The sequence below is a fragment of the Solanum stenotomum genome, chromosome 9, assembly GCF_019186545.1.
Source record: "Solanum stenotomum isolate F172 chromosome 9, ASM1918654v1, whole genome shotgun sequence".
NCBI classification, from domain to species: domain Eukaryota; kingdom Viridiplantae; phylum Streptophyta; class Magnoliopsida; order Solanales; family Solanaceae; genus Solanum; species Solanum stenotomum.
This window is the reverse complement of record NC_064290.1, coordinates 45,042,819-45,061,120: the sequence shown is the minus strand read 5'-3', so window position 1 is coordinate 45,061,120 and position 18,302 is coordinate 45,042,819. Positions and strand designations below refer to the sequence as shown.

Below are 18,302 nucleotides of genomic sequence, written 5' to 3'. Positions count from 1 at the left end.
TTTGATATAATCGGTGAAATATAAATTTAATTAGGTATAATTAGTTAATTGTTGGATCCTTAATCTGTTTTCAAAGTGATTATAGAAAGGGTATGAAATTTTTTGATAATTGTAAAACATATCTAGTTTCCTTGTAAATTGTATGTATTATGAACAAGGTGGGAAGAATTAATTTTGGTGGAGTGTTTTAATTTTAGATTGGTTGATACAAAATAAGAATGGATGTAGTTAGTTGAAGATCGTTTTTTTTTTCTGTGACTGTTTGTTTTTGTTTTTTTCCCCCATAAAATTGTATCCATATCGAAAAAGCTATAATAACTATGCTGTATTTTTGTATGTGTTTGATTGAAATACAACAAATATTTTTGATGAGGATACAAATATGTTGGCGATCATATAATACAATTGTAATGATGGGGATATAATTTTGATCAAAAGCATACAAGTTGATAGAAAATACATACATTTGTAACTTGAATACAAATATTGTTAATTAACGAAGGTAAAACTTAATGATGTGTTAAATAAAAAATTCATGGTATATAATTGTGATGACTAATTAATTTAGAAGAAATACAGGCGTAGCTAGGACCCTTCAAATTATGTGTATGATTTTAAAATTGAATTTCAAAATAACCAAATACATAGAATGTATATCGTTTGGATGAATACAAAATTAAAAAGAACTGGAAACCTTTTTGGCATACAAAGTGAAAACTTAAATACAAGATGAGCAAAATGAAATACAAAACTAGTTGATGTACAATTATGATGAACTAAAAACCTTTTTGGCATACACTAACGACCCCCAACTTGTTTTAGTTTATTTTCAACCATAACCAGTTGTAATCAGTACTCTACGGAGAGATACAAAATAGAATGCAAGAAATGGAATTCAAAAAATATAACATACACTAAAATGAATAATATATGTCAACCCTTTTTTAATGATAAATCAAAACTTTATGAGGTGAAAACGATGACTTTGCATAATAAACTGCTATAAAAATATAAATGTATAGTAGACAAAATATTTTAGAACTAACAAGATTAGCAAACCTAAAAATAAATAACAATTGTATTTCAATTGTTTCACTATCCTCGCGGACTATGTGAGGCATGTTATGCCTTGGAGGTGCCTCCCTCTCACTAATGGCTCCGACATCAATTTTCTGTTGGCCATAATTTCAAAGAAGTGCAGCGCATCTTGACCGTAGAAATATTGTATCGAAGTTACTGGTTGTATATAATGACCGAAACATATTTTTTCACAAAACAAGCTATACTGATGCTCAAAAAGATGATCAGTCAGACGACGTTTAATTTCATTGTTAACATAGCACTGCATGCGGGGAGCATTCTTGAGTGGATTTTTGCACACAAAGTCAATTCCCTGAGTAAATGAATTATGCAAAAAAAAAAACATTTAACTTAGAAAGCATATAAATACAAAAAGTATACCATAATGTAACTTAGAAACTACACCACATATATACAAAAGTATGTCATAATGTAACTTAGAAATCACATCAAATAAAATACAACAAGTATACCATAATGAAAACAAAAAACACCAAATATACATATATAGAATCATCTGAAATAAAATAAAATAAATACAACTTTATAGTACATAGGATACTTTGTTATGACAATTTGAATACAACCTTATTTAATAAACTAAACTGAAATAACATATAACTTATCATGAATACAAATACAGAGTTATATTAATGAAGTAACATGTAACTTAGAAACCACAAAACACAAATACAAAAGGTATAGCATAGTGAATATAAACTCAACAAATAAGGTAAGTATGAATACAAACTGAAATAGAATCAATATTCTTAAAAATCATGAATACAAAATACAAAGAGATATTAATGAAGTAACATGTAACTTAGAAACCACACAACACAAATACAATAAATGTACCATAATGAATACAAAAACATCACGTAATAAAGCATGAATACAATCTGAAATACCATCAACAATCTTAAAAAAAAAATACAACTAGATAAAGTAAATATGCATCCTTAATTGACTGAATACAAACAACACTCTACAATGTTCAGAACTAGAAAATGATACATATATATGATGAATTCAAATATGTGGGTTTAATATCAAAATTAACAGCATGTCCGCAAATACAACAAAAAAAAAGAATCAAGGAATACAATATCCATATCAACAATCCCACATTATCCATCAACAGTAGCAACACTATTCTAAATCAATACGCATACTTTTTGAATTTTGAATACAAAGACAATTGTTACATATACTCTAGTCTAATAGAAAATTCGAATTTTCGTGTTTTTAACAACTTCAACAGAACATACAAATATTTTAATGGTAATATATTCAATAAACTTAAAATTCCATAAATATAATTAAATACCTCTTCATCAACTATTTAGTTTTCGTCATCCTTTTTCGAGTTCCCACTGAGAGACGAAGATTCTACAATTATGTTCTTAACTTGAGGAAAGTTTTGCATATGGATTGGATCATGTATATGCTTAGATCGTCTCTCTTCCGTCATTTTAACCGCCGATCCAACATTATCCGTCATTCCTTGAGTAATACATAGATTAAAAGATGGAAAATCACTAGAAAATTGATGATTAAGTTGGATACCTCTTGTAATCCTCTTAGATTAGGCCATTAGAGAGGGATCTCGAGGTTTTCAATATCAAAAATCCTAAATAAAATTGAAGAAGTTAATACTCAACTAAACAACAATTTTTTTGAAAGATTTAAACAAAAACAAAATCAACAAAAAAACCTAAAAATCAGATAAAGATGCATACCTTAATTAAAAGAATTGTTGTGCATATCTTTAGAGATATATTTTTCAATTTCTCACAAAAAAAAGGGAAAGAATTGAAGATAGAAAATCACAGGTTGAAAGAATGAAGAAAAATTGGAAGAGGTGAGAGAGCATTTTTTTTTTTTTGAAAACATATGAGAAAGAACGTGTTGGGAAACAAGTAATTAATGTGAGATAAAAAAGGAACTAAAATAGGATACACATTATTTTCTAAAATATTGACATTTTTAATAATATTTATAAAATGTGGATGTTTTTACTAATTATGTTAGGATTTTTGACTAGATTGCAAATTTTTCCATAATAAGGTAAAAAGAGATTCTAGAATTGAAGAAAGAAATGAAATAATTAATGAGTTAAAACTTCATACACATTAAAGATGACAAGTAGGGGTGTTCATGGTTTGGATAAAAACCGATCCAAATCGAAAAACCAAACCAAATCGATAAAATAAAACCGATTTTATTTGGATTTGGTTTGGTTTGGTTTTAGATTTTTGAAAACCAGTAGTATTTGGTTTGGTTATGGTTTAATTCGAAAAAACCGAAGAAAAAACCGAACCGAACCGATAAATTATATACATATATTTTATTAATATACATACTTAATATATTGTTTTATAAACAATTTTGAAGATCTTATATATGTTTTCATTAAAATTTCTTTATACTTTAGTTATTGAAAGCAAGAATGCCCAAGGTGAAAACATTTATCTTATTGATTTCATGTATATGAGTGTCTATGACAATTCTATGTGAGACTGAAAATGTTAGTCTCTTTCTTCTAGGCCAATATAGTGAATTTTAAAGCTTTATTGATAGTAAATTCAGTGATCGAAAGTTCGGTAATTTAAGTCATTCTAACTATTTTTTGTTTTGAATGGATTGTTGTCACTTTTTTCACATTTTGAATGAATTGTTTCTTTTATTTTTGTGTATGGTTAATAACCGAATAACCGAACCAAACCAAACCGAAACCGATAACCACCAAACCGATAAATCTATATTATATATGGTTTGGTTTGGTTTTGATAATTTTAAAACTGATTAAATTGGTTTGGTTTTGATTTTGACCAATAACCGATCCAAACCAACCCGTGAACACCCCTAATGACAAGAATGCTTCAAAACTTAGAAGGAAAAAGAGAGAACACTGAGTTGGTTAGTGGAGATCACTTACGTACATTTTCACTATTACATATCGATATTATTTTGTATGACATTTTTCTTTTTAGTTTGTTTTAGTATATCTAAAAATTCGTCACTTTAAACTTCTCATTTTATTATTCTCTTACGACTAAGCCCTAAGGTATCCTGAAAAAAATAATATAAAATTACATCAAACCCAAAAAAAAAGACTTGATAAACCAATCTTTCTTATGGTTTGGAGTAGTTTGGTATCAAATTATAGAAGGCCAAGCATATCTATGGGGAAGTTATCTAAACTATTTATCATTTATAATAATATAGTTTTTTTTAAAGTATACAATATTTATAAAATGATTTAAAAATTTGTGTTTCTCTATCTCATTTCTCTAAGAATACATTTTGAATTCAATATTATACATTGTTATGAATTCGACAATTGTTATTTTAGAACAATTATAATACATTTCGAAAAAATAGAAATTAATTTGAATAGCACTTGAATGCTTGATATTTATAATTTTTTTGAATACTGCCACATTTACAATACATTTATAAGATATATTGCAGAAATACTCCCTTCATAGTAATACCAACAACTTGTAACACATATATAATACATATTTTATTCATGAACATTATATTTATAATTGAAATAATTACACTATTGTAGCCCATAAAATTATTTTACATAGTTTAGTCAAGGTTTTCAGTGCTCACTTGAATTGGCCCAATAAAAGGAGTTTGAGGGACCTAGAGAAATGGCATGGGGCCACAACCCCATCCCGGCCTCCAAAAAATTCATACTAAGGGTGTATTTGGTATAAAGAAAAATGTTTTCTAGTGTTTGATAAGTATAAACAAAAAAATATTATCCCAAGAGCATTTATATGTTATCTAAAAAAACTCTCTGGAGGGAGGATGAGATAGGATGGAAAGTGAGAGTTCAAGGATGGGGTTGGAGGGATTTGGCAGGGGGTGGAGGTACCCTTGCCCAATGGGTGTCAAGCAACACCTTTTTGTCAGAAAATTATGTTGTATTAATGTTAACACATTTTGGCACAAGGTGAAGAGTTAGTGCAATGGTTATGGGATTACAAAAGCTCTCAATTGTTGGCTGCTTTTTTCTTCATTTTTTGTTGTTGTGGTTACTACTTTATATTTTGACACCCCTCAATAAAAGTTTTGGATCCGTCACTAATATTTGATGGGTGAGAGGAGACAATAAATTTGGATGTCAGTCATGCAAATTATTTTCCCTACTTTCGTTAGGGAAGACATTTTTCCTCATTTTAAGAAATTGGTTTTCCTAAAGAAAATATTTCCAAACATTTTGACCAACCAAATATGAGAAAATTGAAAAACATAATATTTTCCTCTGTACCAAACAAACCCTAAGGGGTCGTTTGGTAGGCCGTATTAAAATAAATAGTCCATGTTTTATGTATGATATTATTTAGTACTACGTTTGGTAGAAATTTGGGCCTATGTATAACTAATCCATGTATTAGTTATACCTCCTATATGGTATTATAAGATGTATTACTAATACCTTCCATTTGGAGGAATTAGTAATACATAGGTTATAATACAATGGGATAAGTCTATGTAAAGACAAAAATATCCATCAAATCATTTTAATTATTTTATTTATTTTCTTGATTTTATGGTTTATATTTGTATTAGTAAATTTATTTAAATAAATTAGCTTACAGATTATTTAGAGAAAGTTGTTTGTAACTAAATAAATCAAATACCAATTAATACAATATTTGAAATGTGAGTTGTTTAACACTAACTAATTAAAAGGGCAAATATATCACCACATGGCGTTTGTGATCTTAATTGAATGTGTGTGTATATATATATACATATTTGTGTGATTTTCTAATTATTTGTATTTTGAACAATTTATAAAATTGCATACATATTAAAACTACAACTTGCAATTTTATATGTAAATGTAGATGCTTTATTCAATTTTATTATTGTTTGCCGTCTTTTCAATTTAAAAGTTGATAGTTTATCTCTTTTTTAATTGAAAATTGACATTTTGTAAGTAATCAATACTAAGATGACAATTATTTATCCTCAAATAATTTAAGTGAAAAAAAAGAGGCAAACATGACAACAAAATTGTTCTTCTCATAGCTAGTTAGAAGGCTATAAAAAAATAATATCATCCGGGAATTATTTACCTTAACTCAATTACATAATAATTCAAGGGTATAATTAGAAAGAAGTTTTTGGTAAAGTTTCAATCAAACATAAGATGAGGTGGAAACAATGAACCAAACACTTGGTAAAAATAAACCTTGCATTATTCATCTTTGTACCAAAACGACCCCTAAGAGTCAAATGATAAATTTGATAAGATGAATCCAACGCGACAAGAATTCTCTCAGAAATTCCATTCACAGCTCTAAATGTCGCAAATTACAGACGTGGTCACTCTAGCTAGCAAATTTCCAAGAGCAAACTACTAACAATATTATTCATGGTGTCTCACTTATTAGGGATGATAGATCATTACTAGTCTTCAAGATATTTGTGCTTCTAAATGTTTATTGTATTTAATATGGATAGGAGGTTGTTGTAATAATTTAGAAATGAAAGTGTTTAGTTAATTGTATCATCCTTTCTGAGTGGCTATCTATGTTGTTGACGTATTTATATCTTAGTGAATATCATGAATCCACATTATTATTCTTACATTTACCTTTTTTATTCTCCTTCTTATTTTTATTCTCTCATTATTGAATATTCTAAATTCTACTAAACTATAAAACATTTTGCATTATACAAAATCTTTTGTTCTGTGTTTATGAAAATATGAAAAGAAAATCTTAGTGTATTCTTTAAATTTCAAGCACCGCAACAAATTAATACTATTTTAATATCATTGTATGAGCTTATCAAATTCAATCAACTATTTCAATATCATTATATAAACTTTTTAAAATTTTGAGTCAGCTTTTATTAGTCTAACTTTATATTTTATTTTTTTCATTAAAAAATTAATTGTTTGCATTCTTACTTTATAAGATTTTCGTATATCCTACCTTCTCGAAACTTCACTTGTAGGATTACATTGAATATGATATAATTATTCAATTTATCTATGAAAACTAAAAAAAAAAGGTCTCACTATAAAGTTTGACTTTAGACCTCCAAACTTGTTGAGACGGCCCTGTTAAATCAATAAAACAAAATTTAAATTATCTTTGGTTTTATTTTATTTAAACATTTAGAAAATTGACTTTTAATTAGTTTGATTTTCATGTCTAGACAAACATCAACAACCAAAATGAAGCAAAGGAAGTACTTTTTTCAAAATTATTTTCTTGCTAGAAGATGTACATCTTTAATTTCTCTCTAGATCTTATTAATGTATAAATACTTGAATGCAAAAAAATATGTTTTCCTTCCAAGATAGAATAAATTCTGCGTATACACTAGTCTCTTCAAATTTTATTTATTGGAATACATTAAATATATTATTATTGTTATAAGAAATATTATAATTTATATGAGATAACACACGTCAAATACAATTGTGTCAGACTTATAAATGAAGTGTTTAACTTTTATGCTCTCGTAATTATTCATATTATTAGGTCATCTAAGAAAACTCCATCTAGGTGAGCTCGCTCACAATGTCGATTCGAATATACAAAAGGAAGGTTGAAGTTGGTATTAATGAATGTGAAAATCCAATAGTGAATAGTAATAATGTAAAAAATATACCATAATATATATAGAAGTGATTAAAGTTGCTTTAATTTATTATTAATTATAAAAGATGTGAAACTCCAAAAAGAAGGTGATTCAAAGAGAGTTCAAAGGGTAAAGCGTAGTTTTCTGAGTGATTTATGAAAAAAAGAGAGGACTATGTCAACTTGACATTCCCCTCTTCACATTTGTCTATTTCTCCAACTAACTCTCAAAACTTGTTGTCTTGTGCTTTCTCCTGTATGCAACAAAAAATAATATTCTTTCTCCCACCTTTCTTTTGGCTTCAAGACTACATAAAAAGGTAGCATTCTTTCATTTGTAGGAGCCCTTTGAGAGGGCGCGCACCTGCAAGTGCGCGCACCAGAAAAAAAAACAAAAAAGTTTTAAAAAATAAAGAAGACGGTCTCTCTTCTCTATGCAATCATGGCATCACAAATAACACAAAAAAACTACAAAAACAAAAACAAAAACAAACATGTCCTCCTCCTTGCTATCATCATGTGTTCATTAGCATTTGTGACAGAGGGAAAATTATCAGAGCCTGAGGTTCTTCTCAAGTTTCGTCAATCATTAAAGTTCGATGGAGATCCCTTCTCGACGTGGGATATTAATGTACCACCTTGCATCAAAGAGAACAATAAGCCTAAATGGAACAATCTATTTTGCGAAAGTGGAAAGGTTTATGGTTTGAATCTTGAAAATCTTGGGTTAAGTGGTACCATTGATTTGGACATACTTAAAGACTTGCCAAATTTGAGAACCATAAGTGTTTTCAAAAATAAATTTGAAGGTTCCTTACCAATATTAAATAAATTGCCTGCATTAAAGAGTGCTTATTTCTCAAATAACAAGTTTTCTGGTCCAATTGATCAAAAGATATTTGAAGGGATGAATTCATTAAAGAAACTTCACCTAGCAAATAATGAATTTACAGGACCACTCCCTCCTATTTTTGGTGATATGCCAAATCTAAGGGAGTTGAATATTCAAAACAATAAGTTTGAGGGTCCAATTCCTCCTTCCTATTCACATCTATATTTTCCTGCTTATGATGGTAATTCCTACCTCGATCTTTTCCTTTTTTATATTTCATTAATTATTGTGTCCAATGAATTAACACTTTTTTTGTTTATCATTATGCCATGTTTGTCTTCCAATCCTAGATCATTAAAAAGATCATATCATTGGCTACATAATAAACAAAAGATCATTAGATTCAGGTCATCCATGTAAATAATAAGGGAAGAGACACAACTATTCAGATTATTTCTGAAAAGTAGTAGTACTCCATCTCTTTAGAATTATAAAAGAATTGTCTTAATAGAAACCAACAACACTTTTTCTTTTTTTTTTTTTTGAGAAAAAAAAAACAAAAACTTGATAGACAATCCTCTCTTCTTCTTTCAAGTTCTTGTGAAAGGATTTCATAGAACAAACTTCTGTAACAGGTACGCGATTTTAGACTATGGCTTAATATGTAGTTCGTCTTTATATGTGATTACATCTAGTGAAACCAAATTCAGTATTGATATATTAACTAACTAAACATAAGTATTTTTCTTCTTATAAAATAGGCAATGATGGTCTTTGTGGTCCTCCTTTAGCAAAATCATGCAATAAGGAAGATGAACAAAAGAAGCAAGAATCATCATCATCGTCATCGTCATCTGGTTGGAAGATTGCCCTTATTGTGGTTATAGTAGTTGTAGTGATAGGCATTATTGTGTTTGTACTAATCAATCGTCGCAAGAAGAATCACCAACAAGAAGTAGTACTTGGAGGATCATCATTAAGTTCTTCCTCACCAACAAGTCAAGACCAAAAACTAATCCCTCAATCTCATGATCATCTAAACAAAATGGAACAAGGCCAATCATCAGCTGCATCTACTCCTGATCGCGCGTCTAATGATGGCGGTAAAAGAGCTGAAGTTGCTGGACAAAAACTTCTATTCTTGAAAGATGACATTGAGAAATTTGACTTACCTGATTTGTTGAAAGCCTCTGCTGAAGTATTGGGAAGTGGAGTGTTTGGTTCAACTTATAAAGCTGCACTCAGTACTGGTCCTGTCATGGTTGTTAAGAGGTTTAGACATATGAATAAAGTTGGTAAAGAAGATTTCCATGAACATATGAGAAGGCTTGGAAGATTGAGTCATAAGAACTTGCTTCCTGTTATTGCTTTCTATTATAGGAAAGAGGAGAAGCTTCTTGTCTTTGAATATGTCAACAATGTCAGCCTTGCTGTTTATCTTCATGGTACCTATCTCTACTCTCTTTTGTTTCAATTTATTTGTCTAGTTTAACTTGACATGCACTTTAAGAAAAAAGAGAAAACCTTTGAGACTTAGAATATCCTTTAATTTAATTTTGTGGTATGAAAAATGTCATCTGTAAAGTTGAAATTAAAAAGTTCCCGAAAGAAAAGAAGAAGAAAGATACAATCTTGTCGAAACCAACTAAAGAAATAAAATATTAATTATCCTTTTCGTCCCAATTTAAGTGTCTTACTTTCACTCTTGTTCTGTTCTAAAAAGTGTGTCGTTTTCTATATTTAGTAAGTTTTCCCATTCTGACATTCTACCTACTAAGTTTAACATCACAAGATTCGAAAAAAAATTCTTTTATTTTTAAAACTTTGTACTTCATTTAAAGACACTTAAATTGAAAGGAAGGATGTAATACTCCCTGCGTCTATCTTTACCTTTCTAGTGTACTGTTTTGGAATGTCCAACAGTACTTGTCCTGTTTATAAAATCTATTAATAATTTATCATTTTATGTCTATTTTACCCTTTGCTATTAAACACTATTCATTTTTCAATATCTAGATACTTATAGTGAATAAGGGTGATTTAATAAAACTACCCCTATCATTTACTGGTTTTTAATCCCTGTGCCAAATTGTCCAACAATTTGTTCATAGTTTTGACCACCTTTTCTTGATTTTTCAGGTAATAGCAAATCACGTGGTAACCAAAGTCTTGATTGGCCAACTCGTTTGAAAATTGTCAAAGGAGTAAGCAAAGGAATTCTATACCTTTACAATGAGCTACCAAGCTTAACATCACCTCATGGTCACCTCAAGTCTTCAAATGTTCTTCTAACTGAAAACTTTGAGGCAGTTCTCACAGACTATGCTTTACTACCAGTAGTAAATGCTGAACATGCACATGAACACATGATCTCATACAAAGCACCAGAGCTAAAACAATCAGGCAAAATCAATAGAAAAACTGATGTTTGGACACTTGGTATGTTAATCCTTGAGATCTTGACTGGAAAATTCCCTTCAAATCTTTTAGGCAAAGGAACACAAGATAGCGATGATTTAGCGACATGGGTGAATACTACTCTTGGAGATGAATCATCAGAGGAAGAAGTGTTTGATAAAGAAATGAAAGGAACAGAAGATTGTGAGAGTGAAATGATGAAGTTATTGAAGATTGGACTAAGTTGTTGTGAGGTTGATGTGGAGAAGAGATGGGATATAAAAGAGGCAGTTGAAAGGATTGATGAAGTAAAAGAGAAAGGTGATTTCAGCTCTAATGTTGCAACTAATGAAGTTGACAATATGCATACTTCAAGATAAAAAAATATTTTTGATTGATAAGCTCATGATCATAATATGGAAATTTTGATTATACTGGATGCTTATTGCATGACTATATATACTTTGGGTATATGATTTTGTTTTGTCATGGTGGAGGATAAATTGAACCATGATGTGGGGTTACTACAAAAGAAAAAAAGAAAAAAAAAAGAAAAAGAAAAATAAGTGATAGAAAAATGAAGTTAATTTTTGTTTGCATATTGTAAATTTGTCCTTTATGAATCTATAGTCTAGGTGTGTTTCTTTTATTTTTTTTATTATTCATTCATCAAAGCTTATTTGGGACTTGCTTTGCAAAATTGGCATCTATAAATAAATAAAAACTATATTATGTTTGTATATAAGAAATTGGGATGACTTTTCATTCATCTTGTTATTCATTTAGGCAACCTAATTAAGCACCTCAAATTATTAACATTAGGTTGCCTCATTGAAGATTTTTCAATCTCCTTTGCTTTTATTTGTCCAATCAATATACAAAATCATTATATAAATCTATTGAAATTAGACCAAATATTTGTAGGGTAGGAGAAAATGAATTAATTAGTAATTCCATTTGAAGTTGCTTGATGACTCCCAACTATGTTCTACTAAACAAAGGGATAGCTACAAACACTACTAGAAATTAGACCTACGACAACGATAACTATTATAACGGTTCAAAAAATATTGTCATAGATCTGAGGTGTTACAATATCACCCCTTATGGACATTGTTCCTTTAATGATGACCAAACTAGAATAGTAAACTCAACTTACTTCTCTGAACTGAACTTCTTTTGAGATCACAACCGGTAGAAGGAAAACACAAGGCATAGACATTATGAGGGAAATAAAACACTCAAATAGAAGCATTAGTGTTGAATATGAAATGAGAGAAGGACTCTTACTTTCAATACACCATCTCCCACTTGTTCAAACACCATATACTTTTGCTTATGAACTTCTTCCTTTAACTAGAGTAACATGGGGTCATTTTTCTAATTTTCTTTGACCTCCATCACTAGGAGTAATTCAACCCCATTATGAAAAGAGTGCATTACGCTAAAGTGCAAGCATGTGCACTGTAATGATCTTGTCAGTCATTTTTTATTTTTCCCTGGAAACTACCATTTTGCCCTCTCATGATTGGCCTCGAGTCTTCTATGATTGAGTTTTGAAAATTTGATTTTGAACTTTGAATTAAAAGTTGAGAATTTGGTGAGTTTTGAGTTTGAGAGACTAAGTTGTTAAGAAAGTGGTTTTTGGTGTCTTTTGGAGTTTCGAGTCTCGAAATGAAATTTCATCAATTCCATCAATCGCGAAAGGTGAAATATATATGTGATAGTTATCAGTTTTGGTGTCTTTTTGAGGATTTGAGGTCCTAAGTTGTGAATTTGTGGAAATTTAGTCTTTGAGTTGACTTTGGTCAACATTCGGGGTTTGGATGCTCGAATCAAAATTTTGAGAGTTTCGTTGGATTCAGGGGATGCTTTAGGGGTAGGTGAGGTCTTGATTTATTTTTGAGAAGTCTCAATCTTGTTTTAGTCTTTTTAGGCGTTGAGTTAGTTTCTTGTGATTTTCACGAATGTCGGGTCAAGGAGACCTCAAATCATGTTTTGATGGCTTCATTGAGTCCAACAACGTTGAGTATAATTGATTTGCATATGTGATTTGTATTCACGAGGTTCCGAATGAATCCCGGGGTCTTTTCGATAATTTTGAATTTGGCTGGTTTCTGGTTTTGGTGCATGACCATTTTGGCTATCGCGAGGCACTCTCGTCGCGATCACATAGCACTAATTTGAGGTGTATCACGATCGTGGGGTCTCTCTGCGATTGTGATGGCCAACTTTAATGAGTTGATTGTTTTTACTTATCGTGATCACATGACTCTAGGTCGCGATCACGAAGAGTAATTGAGACTTAGGCAGAATATTCTCCTAAAATCAGGGTTTCAACCTCATTTCACAATTTTTGAGTTTTGAGAGCTTTAGGGTGGCGATTTGGACCAGATTTTCAAGGGAAATCTTCTGGATAACGATTCTTAACTCTAAATCTTCAATTACCCACTATTATTTATGGATTTATGTGCTCAAATCAAGCCTTTGAAATGAGAAATTCGGGGTTAAGAACCCAAGAACTCAGTGAAATAGTGATTTTGAAGTGGTTTTAATCCTCTTTCTAAAATGGTTTCTCTAATGAGTTCCTAAACCCTTAAACATCATTTCAAGTATTGTTTTCCAGATTCAAACCTTCATATTGAAATTGAGTTTTGAGTTGATTGACCCATTTCTTTACATAATTGATGTGGGAATTGTTGTTTTCGATGAGTGATTGTAAATACTTGATTATTATAGATTGTGTGGCTTCAGATGTAATTAGGAAGGGCAAAACTCAAGATTTGGATTGATTTAAGGCAAATGGCTTCCTAACCCTCATATTCTAGTAAACTTCGTGTACTTCCTTCGTTACTTGTGTGTTGAGAGTGATGGGGATGAGGTGAAGGATTTAAATTGTCCATTTGATACATCTAAATGAATAAAATTAAAGGGGTTGAAATGAAAAATGCTATGTGATGAACATGATGATGTGAATTGCCTTATTGTGACCCTTGTTGATTGATTGATAAAATGCTTGAAAGCATGATTATATGATTGGTTTTCTCTTCTGTGTGGTGTGATATTGCTTGTGTGCATTGATTGTGAACACTGTGATGAGACATGTGATGATGTATGATGCCGAGGTATTTTTGGGCAAGTGTTATGATGCCGAGGTCTATGCCGATGAGTGTTGTGATACCGAAGTCATTTTCGGCAAGTGTTTATAAAGCTGATGGGAAATGTATCTAGCTAGTGATGTAAAGCTGATGAGAAATAGTTTCGGTTAGTGATGTAAAGATGATGGAAAATAGTTTTGGCTAGTGATTTGATATAAAACCGATGGGAAATGGTTCCAGCTAGTGATATTGTGCCGATGGAAAATAGTTACAGCAAGAGATTGATTATTGTGACTTGATGCATTTGATGCTTATGTGTGACTTACTTGATACTTGAGATTGATGTACTTGTTGCGTGTGACTGAACTACTTGTCATTGAGATCGACTTATTTTAATTGTTTGATTGTTGAATTGTGAAGTTTGAACTTTGAATATTGGCCTTTTGAGCCGTGTATTGTAGAATTTCTAGGTTGGGATGATTTATGTGCAAGTTGTAGTTTGAGGAGGTTCGATTAGAGTTTAAGAGGTATGTGATTTCTAGCTAGCTGTTTTGTTTAGTAGGTTGATTGATGGGTACTGTGTTGTTGGTACTCACCTCTTATTTCTACACTTGAGTAGGTTTTCGAGCCCGGACCCTTGTGATCTTCTTCTTCCTCTCCATACAGCCGAGGCTCGTTGAAAGATCTGAGAGGTATCTGTTTGTTATCCGGGCGGGCCCTCTTTTCCTTTTCTTTAAGCTTTGTTCCACTTGAAAAATAAAGACTGAGACTTGTATTTATCTGTTGAATTATGTATTTACTTTAGTGGCTTGTACACGTGACAACCAGGTTTTGGGGTATTGTTTAGAATGAACAAGTTTTCCGCCTTTGTCTTGTTCTTGCTTTACTGTTTCCCGCAATTTTTTTGCTTTCGTTGGGTTGAGGCTGACTTTTCTTGGTGGGAAAAGAAAAGTGCCATCACGTCCATTTTTGGATCGTGACATGCACTTCCTTACCCAAATATTTATTTCCCTCCTCTAAATGAGCGGTGCATCTCATAGATGATATTCTAAGAGCATCATCAAACATTAGCCTTACTTGGGTGGTAGAGAATACTCATTTCATATTTCTTAAGCAATTTTAACCATCTTCTCTATATAAGGTCCAATTCCTTCTGACTGAAAACTTACTAGAGACTCTTGTGATTAGTGAATATATATATCCACATGCACTCTATAAAGATAATGACGCTGAATCTTTAGTCCAAATACTACAATTTCCAACTTGAGATCGTGAGTGGGATAATTTCTCTCGTGGGTATTAAGCTATCTGGAAGCATAATTTATAACCTTACCATTTTGCATCGAAACACAATCAAGTCCCATTGTGGATGCATCACAATACATAACAAAATCTTTTATGCCTTTTGGTAAGATCAACACTAGGGAAGTAGTCAATCGAGTTTTTGATTCCTGAAAGCTTTTCTCACAAGCCTCTGACCATTGAAATTTAGCCTTCTTCTGTTGACACCTAATTTTGACCATCCACGATAGGAATTAATTTTTGAGCTTCTTAAATTTCCAAACGATTTGAAATAAGTGACTTTATAAAATTCAAAATATTCTTCAAGTTATTTTAAATAATTTCGTCACTTATTATAATTTTTAGACAATATTTATATTTTACCTATTTTTAATACATTTTATAAATATTCGAAAATTACCTCAAAAAGATTTTATTTCGTTTAAATATTTTACTAATTAGTTTAGTTATATATTGGCTTATACTTTTGAATCAATTAGCTTATAATTAAGTCAATTATTTTATTTTCTTAAAATGAAGAAGCTCATCAATTAATCTATATTAACTTGCCTTATTTAATCACTAGCCGAACTTATCCTAATTAACTAAGTATGGCTACATTTGTGTTTTTCCATTGGCTATAATATGAATTTCTATGGCCAAAAACCAAATCCAATGCTTGCCTAATTGTTTAAGAGAAAAGAACAATTATTTGGGCCCATTTCCAATTCCAGCGCCCCACATTTCAAATCCAGCCCATTCCCATGCATTATAATGTATAACAATACATACAACATACCAATTCACACCCAAACCGACCCAATTCCCCTTAACCCGGCCCACCTTCCCTTTCCTTCATAAAGAAACCCATAAACTTTTCCAAACATTCCACGCTAACCCAGCAATATCAGCAGCTAACGACAACTTCAGCTTCACAGCTTCCAACGTCAAATACGACAGCAACAATTCCAACGGCCTCAACGATTTGCGCCTCACTCGCGTCAATTTACACGGCGAGTTCACATCTGATGCAAGACTCGCGTCCTTTCTTCACCCAGTACAATTTCATAAGGCTTTTTTCGCGATTCCAGCTGTCGCGTCGTCCTCACCAGCAGGAGATTGAGCCACGTCGAACAACAGGTACACTCAATCGATCAAAGCCGTTTGCTTCCCATTTCCTCTTCCGGAATGGGGTTGAACATCTCATAAAAGTATGTTTAGCCGGAATGGTGAAAGAATTTCAAATTTGAATTTCGAAGTGGGCCTTGAACGTAAATTTTTTTCATCCGTTTCCCACCTCTTTTCCCTCCAGAAGGAACCCTAATAATCCCCTATAAATATTCTTGGCCTACTCACTGTGAAAGGGATTTTTTTTTTTGGAGAGTGAGATTTTAGTTTTTTTTTTTGAATTGAGGCAGAGAGCGGAAAAGGGGAAAAATTGTTTTCTGTTGGAATTTTTAGAACAAGAATACACCTAATAGCTTAAGAGAAATAATTAAGATATATACTAAAGAAACCCGAGAGTTTTTCCGAGAGGAGTAGTCGTCGTTTGAGTCTGAATTCTGTCCATATCTTGTTCGTCGTCGTGGTTGAAGGATCGTGGTCATCAGCTCGTTCTGTCTCGGTCTCGCTGCTCCGAAGAAGGTAAAATTCCTCTTCGTTCTTGACGTCTATCTACTATTGAGTTGTTCGTCTGACTACGCTATAAATTTGGCCCAACTTTTGGTGTTCTCTTATCTTTGTTGGATGGTCCCAATTCGCTTATGTTGTTGTTGATTTATCATGAACTCCATTATGATGTTCACGTCGTTATAAATACGAGGGGTGCGACTTACTGTTGATTTGTTTCCTGTTTTTTCCTAAAATGGTATGTTTGGTTTAATGTATTAGCATTTTGTTGAGTTGCTCTTAATCATGTTGAGATCTTTAGTTACTGTTGGTATGATATAGTTCACATATGTGTTTATTTCGTGTATTTCCTGTAATTTCTTAGCCCCCTTTAGTTGTTGCCATGTCTCGTTGCACTGTTGTCCTTTTAGTGAATATTGAATCGAGCTTAATATCAATTTTGGTCACGGGTTATAGTTTATTTCTTCAGATCACTTTTGTTTCCTATGGTCTGGCACCGTAAGTTTCCCTTTGTGTTCGTTGAAGTTTTCTGTGTCGATTCTCGCCTATAAAAAATTCCAAAATTGTTAGATGGATGGTGCACATTTTTTAAAAGAAGGAAAACATATCTGTAACTACATTTTGGCCCCAATTTATATGAATGTGTCTTTTTCACAAAATGAATATCATAATTTGATTTCTTTCCTTAAATTCTTCATTTTAGTTAGCCGTCATTATTAGAAAATTACTTGATTTGTACTCATATAAGTCTGAGCGTTAATTTCATATGATGTGTGTTACCAACGGATGAATTTCCTCAATAGTAAAGTTTCCATTCAACTTATTCTATTTATGCATTTCTTTGTTCCTAGCTAGCTCTTCCCCCTTCGTGTGGTATTAGATTTGTCTTCATTTCAAGATTCTAGTTATATTTGAATATTGCCATGTTTGATTGTTTACTTTGGAATATTAATCTTAACTCGTGATGGTTTCTTTATTAGTTTATGATTGATAATGTGTGTATGGTTTATGCCTATTAATCACATGAGTTATTATATGTATATCTTATTAACTTCGAATGTTTTCTCTGTCATATACTAATTTGTATTCCTCTCTTTGCTTTGTTGCAAATGCCGTGAGAATCTATTTGGTCTCAAATTCTCCCTATTTGCATGACAAGGGGCCATGGAGGCCCTGATTTGTCTCCTCGAGTCTATTCTTTTGGAGCGGAAAGGAGATCCAATTTCTTTATCGAGTCAACCGACCATTGAAAATCGACGTACAGGTCCCGGAGTCGAGAAAAAATATTGAAGCAGATTAGAGAATTGAAAGATTGGGCCAAAGGCCCACTTTTAAATTCCAAAATTTGTATTTTGTTATCTA

The 18,302-nt window shown here is 31.5% G+C and overlaps 1 protein-coding gene across 1 annotated transcript; it reads left to right on the top strand.

Moving 5' to 3' along the window:
* Positions 1-8,016: 8,016 nt before the first annotated feature.
* Positions 8,017-11,674, top strand: LOC125875519 (pollen receptor-like kinase 4). The gene is made up of 3 exons (XM_049556501.1): positions 8,017-8,776; positions 9,297-9,980; positions 10,675-11,674. The coding sequence occupies exons 1-3, from the start codon at positions 8,146-8,148 to the stop codon at positions 11,310-11,312; spliced, it is 1,953 nt and encodes a 650-aa protein (XP_049412458.1). The 5' UTR covers positions 8,017-8,145; the 3' UTR covers positions 11,313-11,674.
* The last annotated feature ends 6,628 nt before the right edge of the window (positions 11,675-18,302 follow it).

What these genes read in the sequence shown, in the direction of transcription:
- LOC125875519 (XM_049556501.1), top strand. Translation starts at nt 8,146, where the DNA reads ATGGCATCACAAATAACACAAAAAAACTACAAAAACAAAAACAAAAAC. An exon ending in ATATTTTCCTGCTTATGATG is followed by an intron (nt 8,777 to 9,296) that starts GTAATTCCTACC and finishes CTTATAAAATAG; the next exon opens with GCAATGATGGTCTTTGTGGT. An exon ending in CCTTGCTGTTTATCTTCATG is followed by an intron (nt 9,981 to 10,674) that starts GTACCTATCTCT and finishes TTGATTTTTCAG; the next exon opens with GTAATAGCAAATCACGTGGT.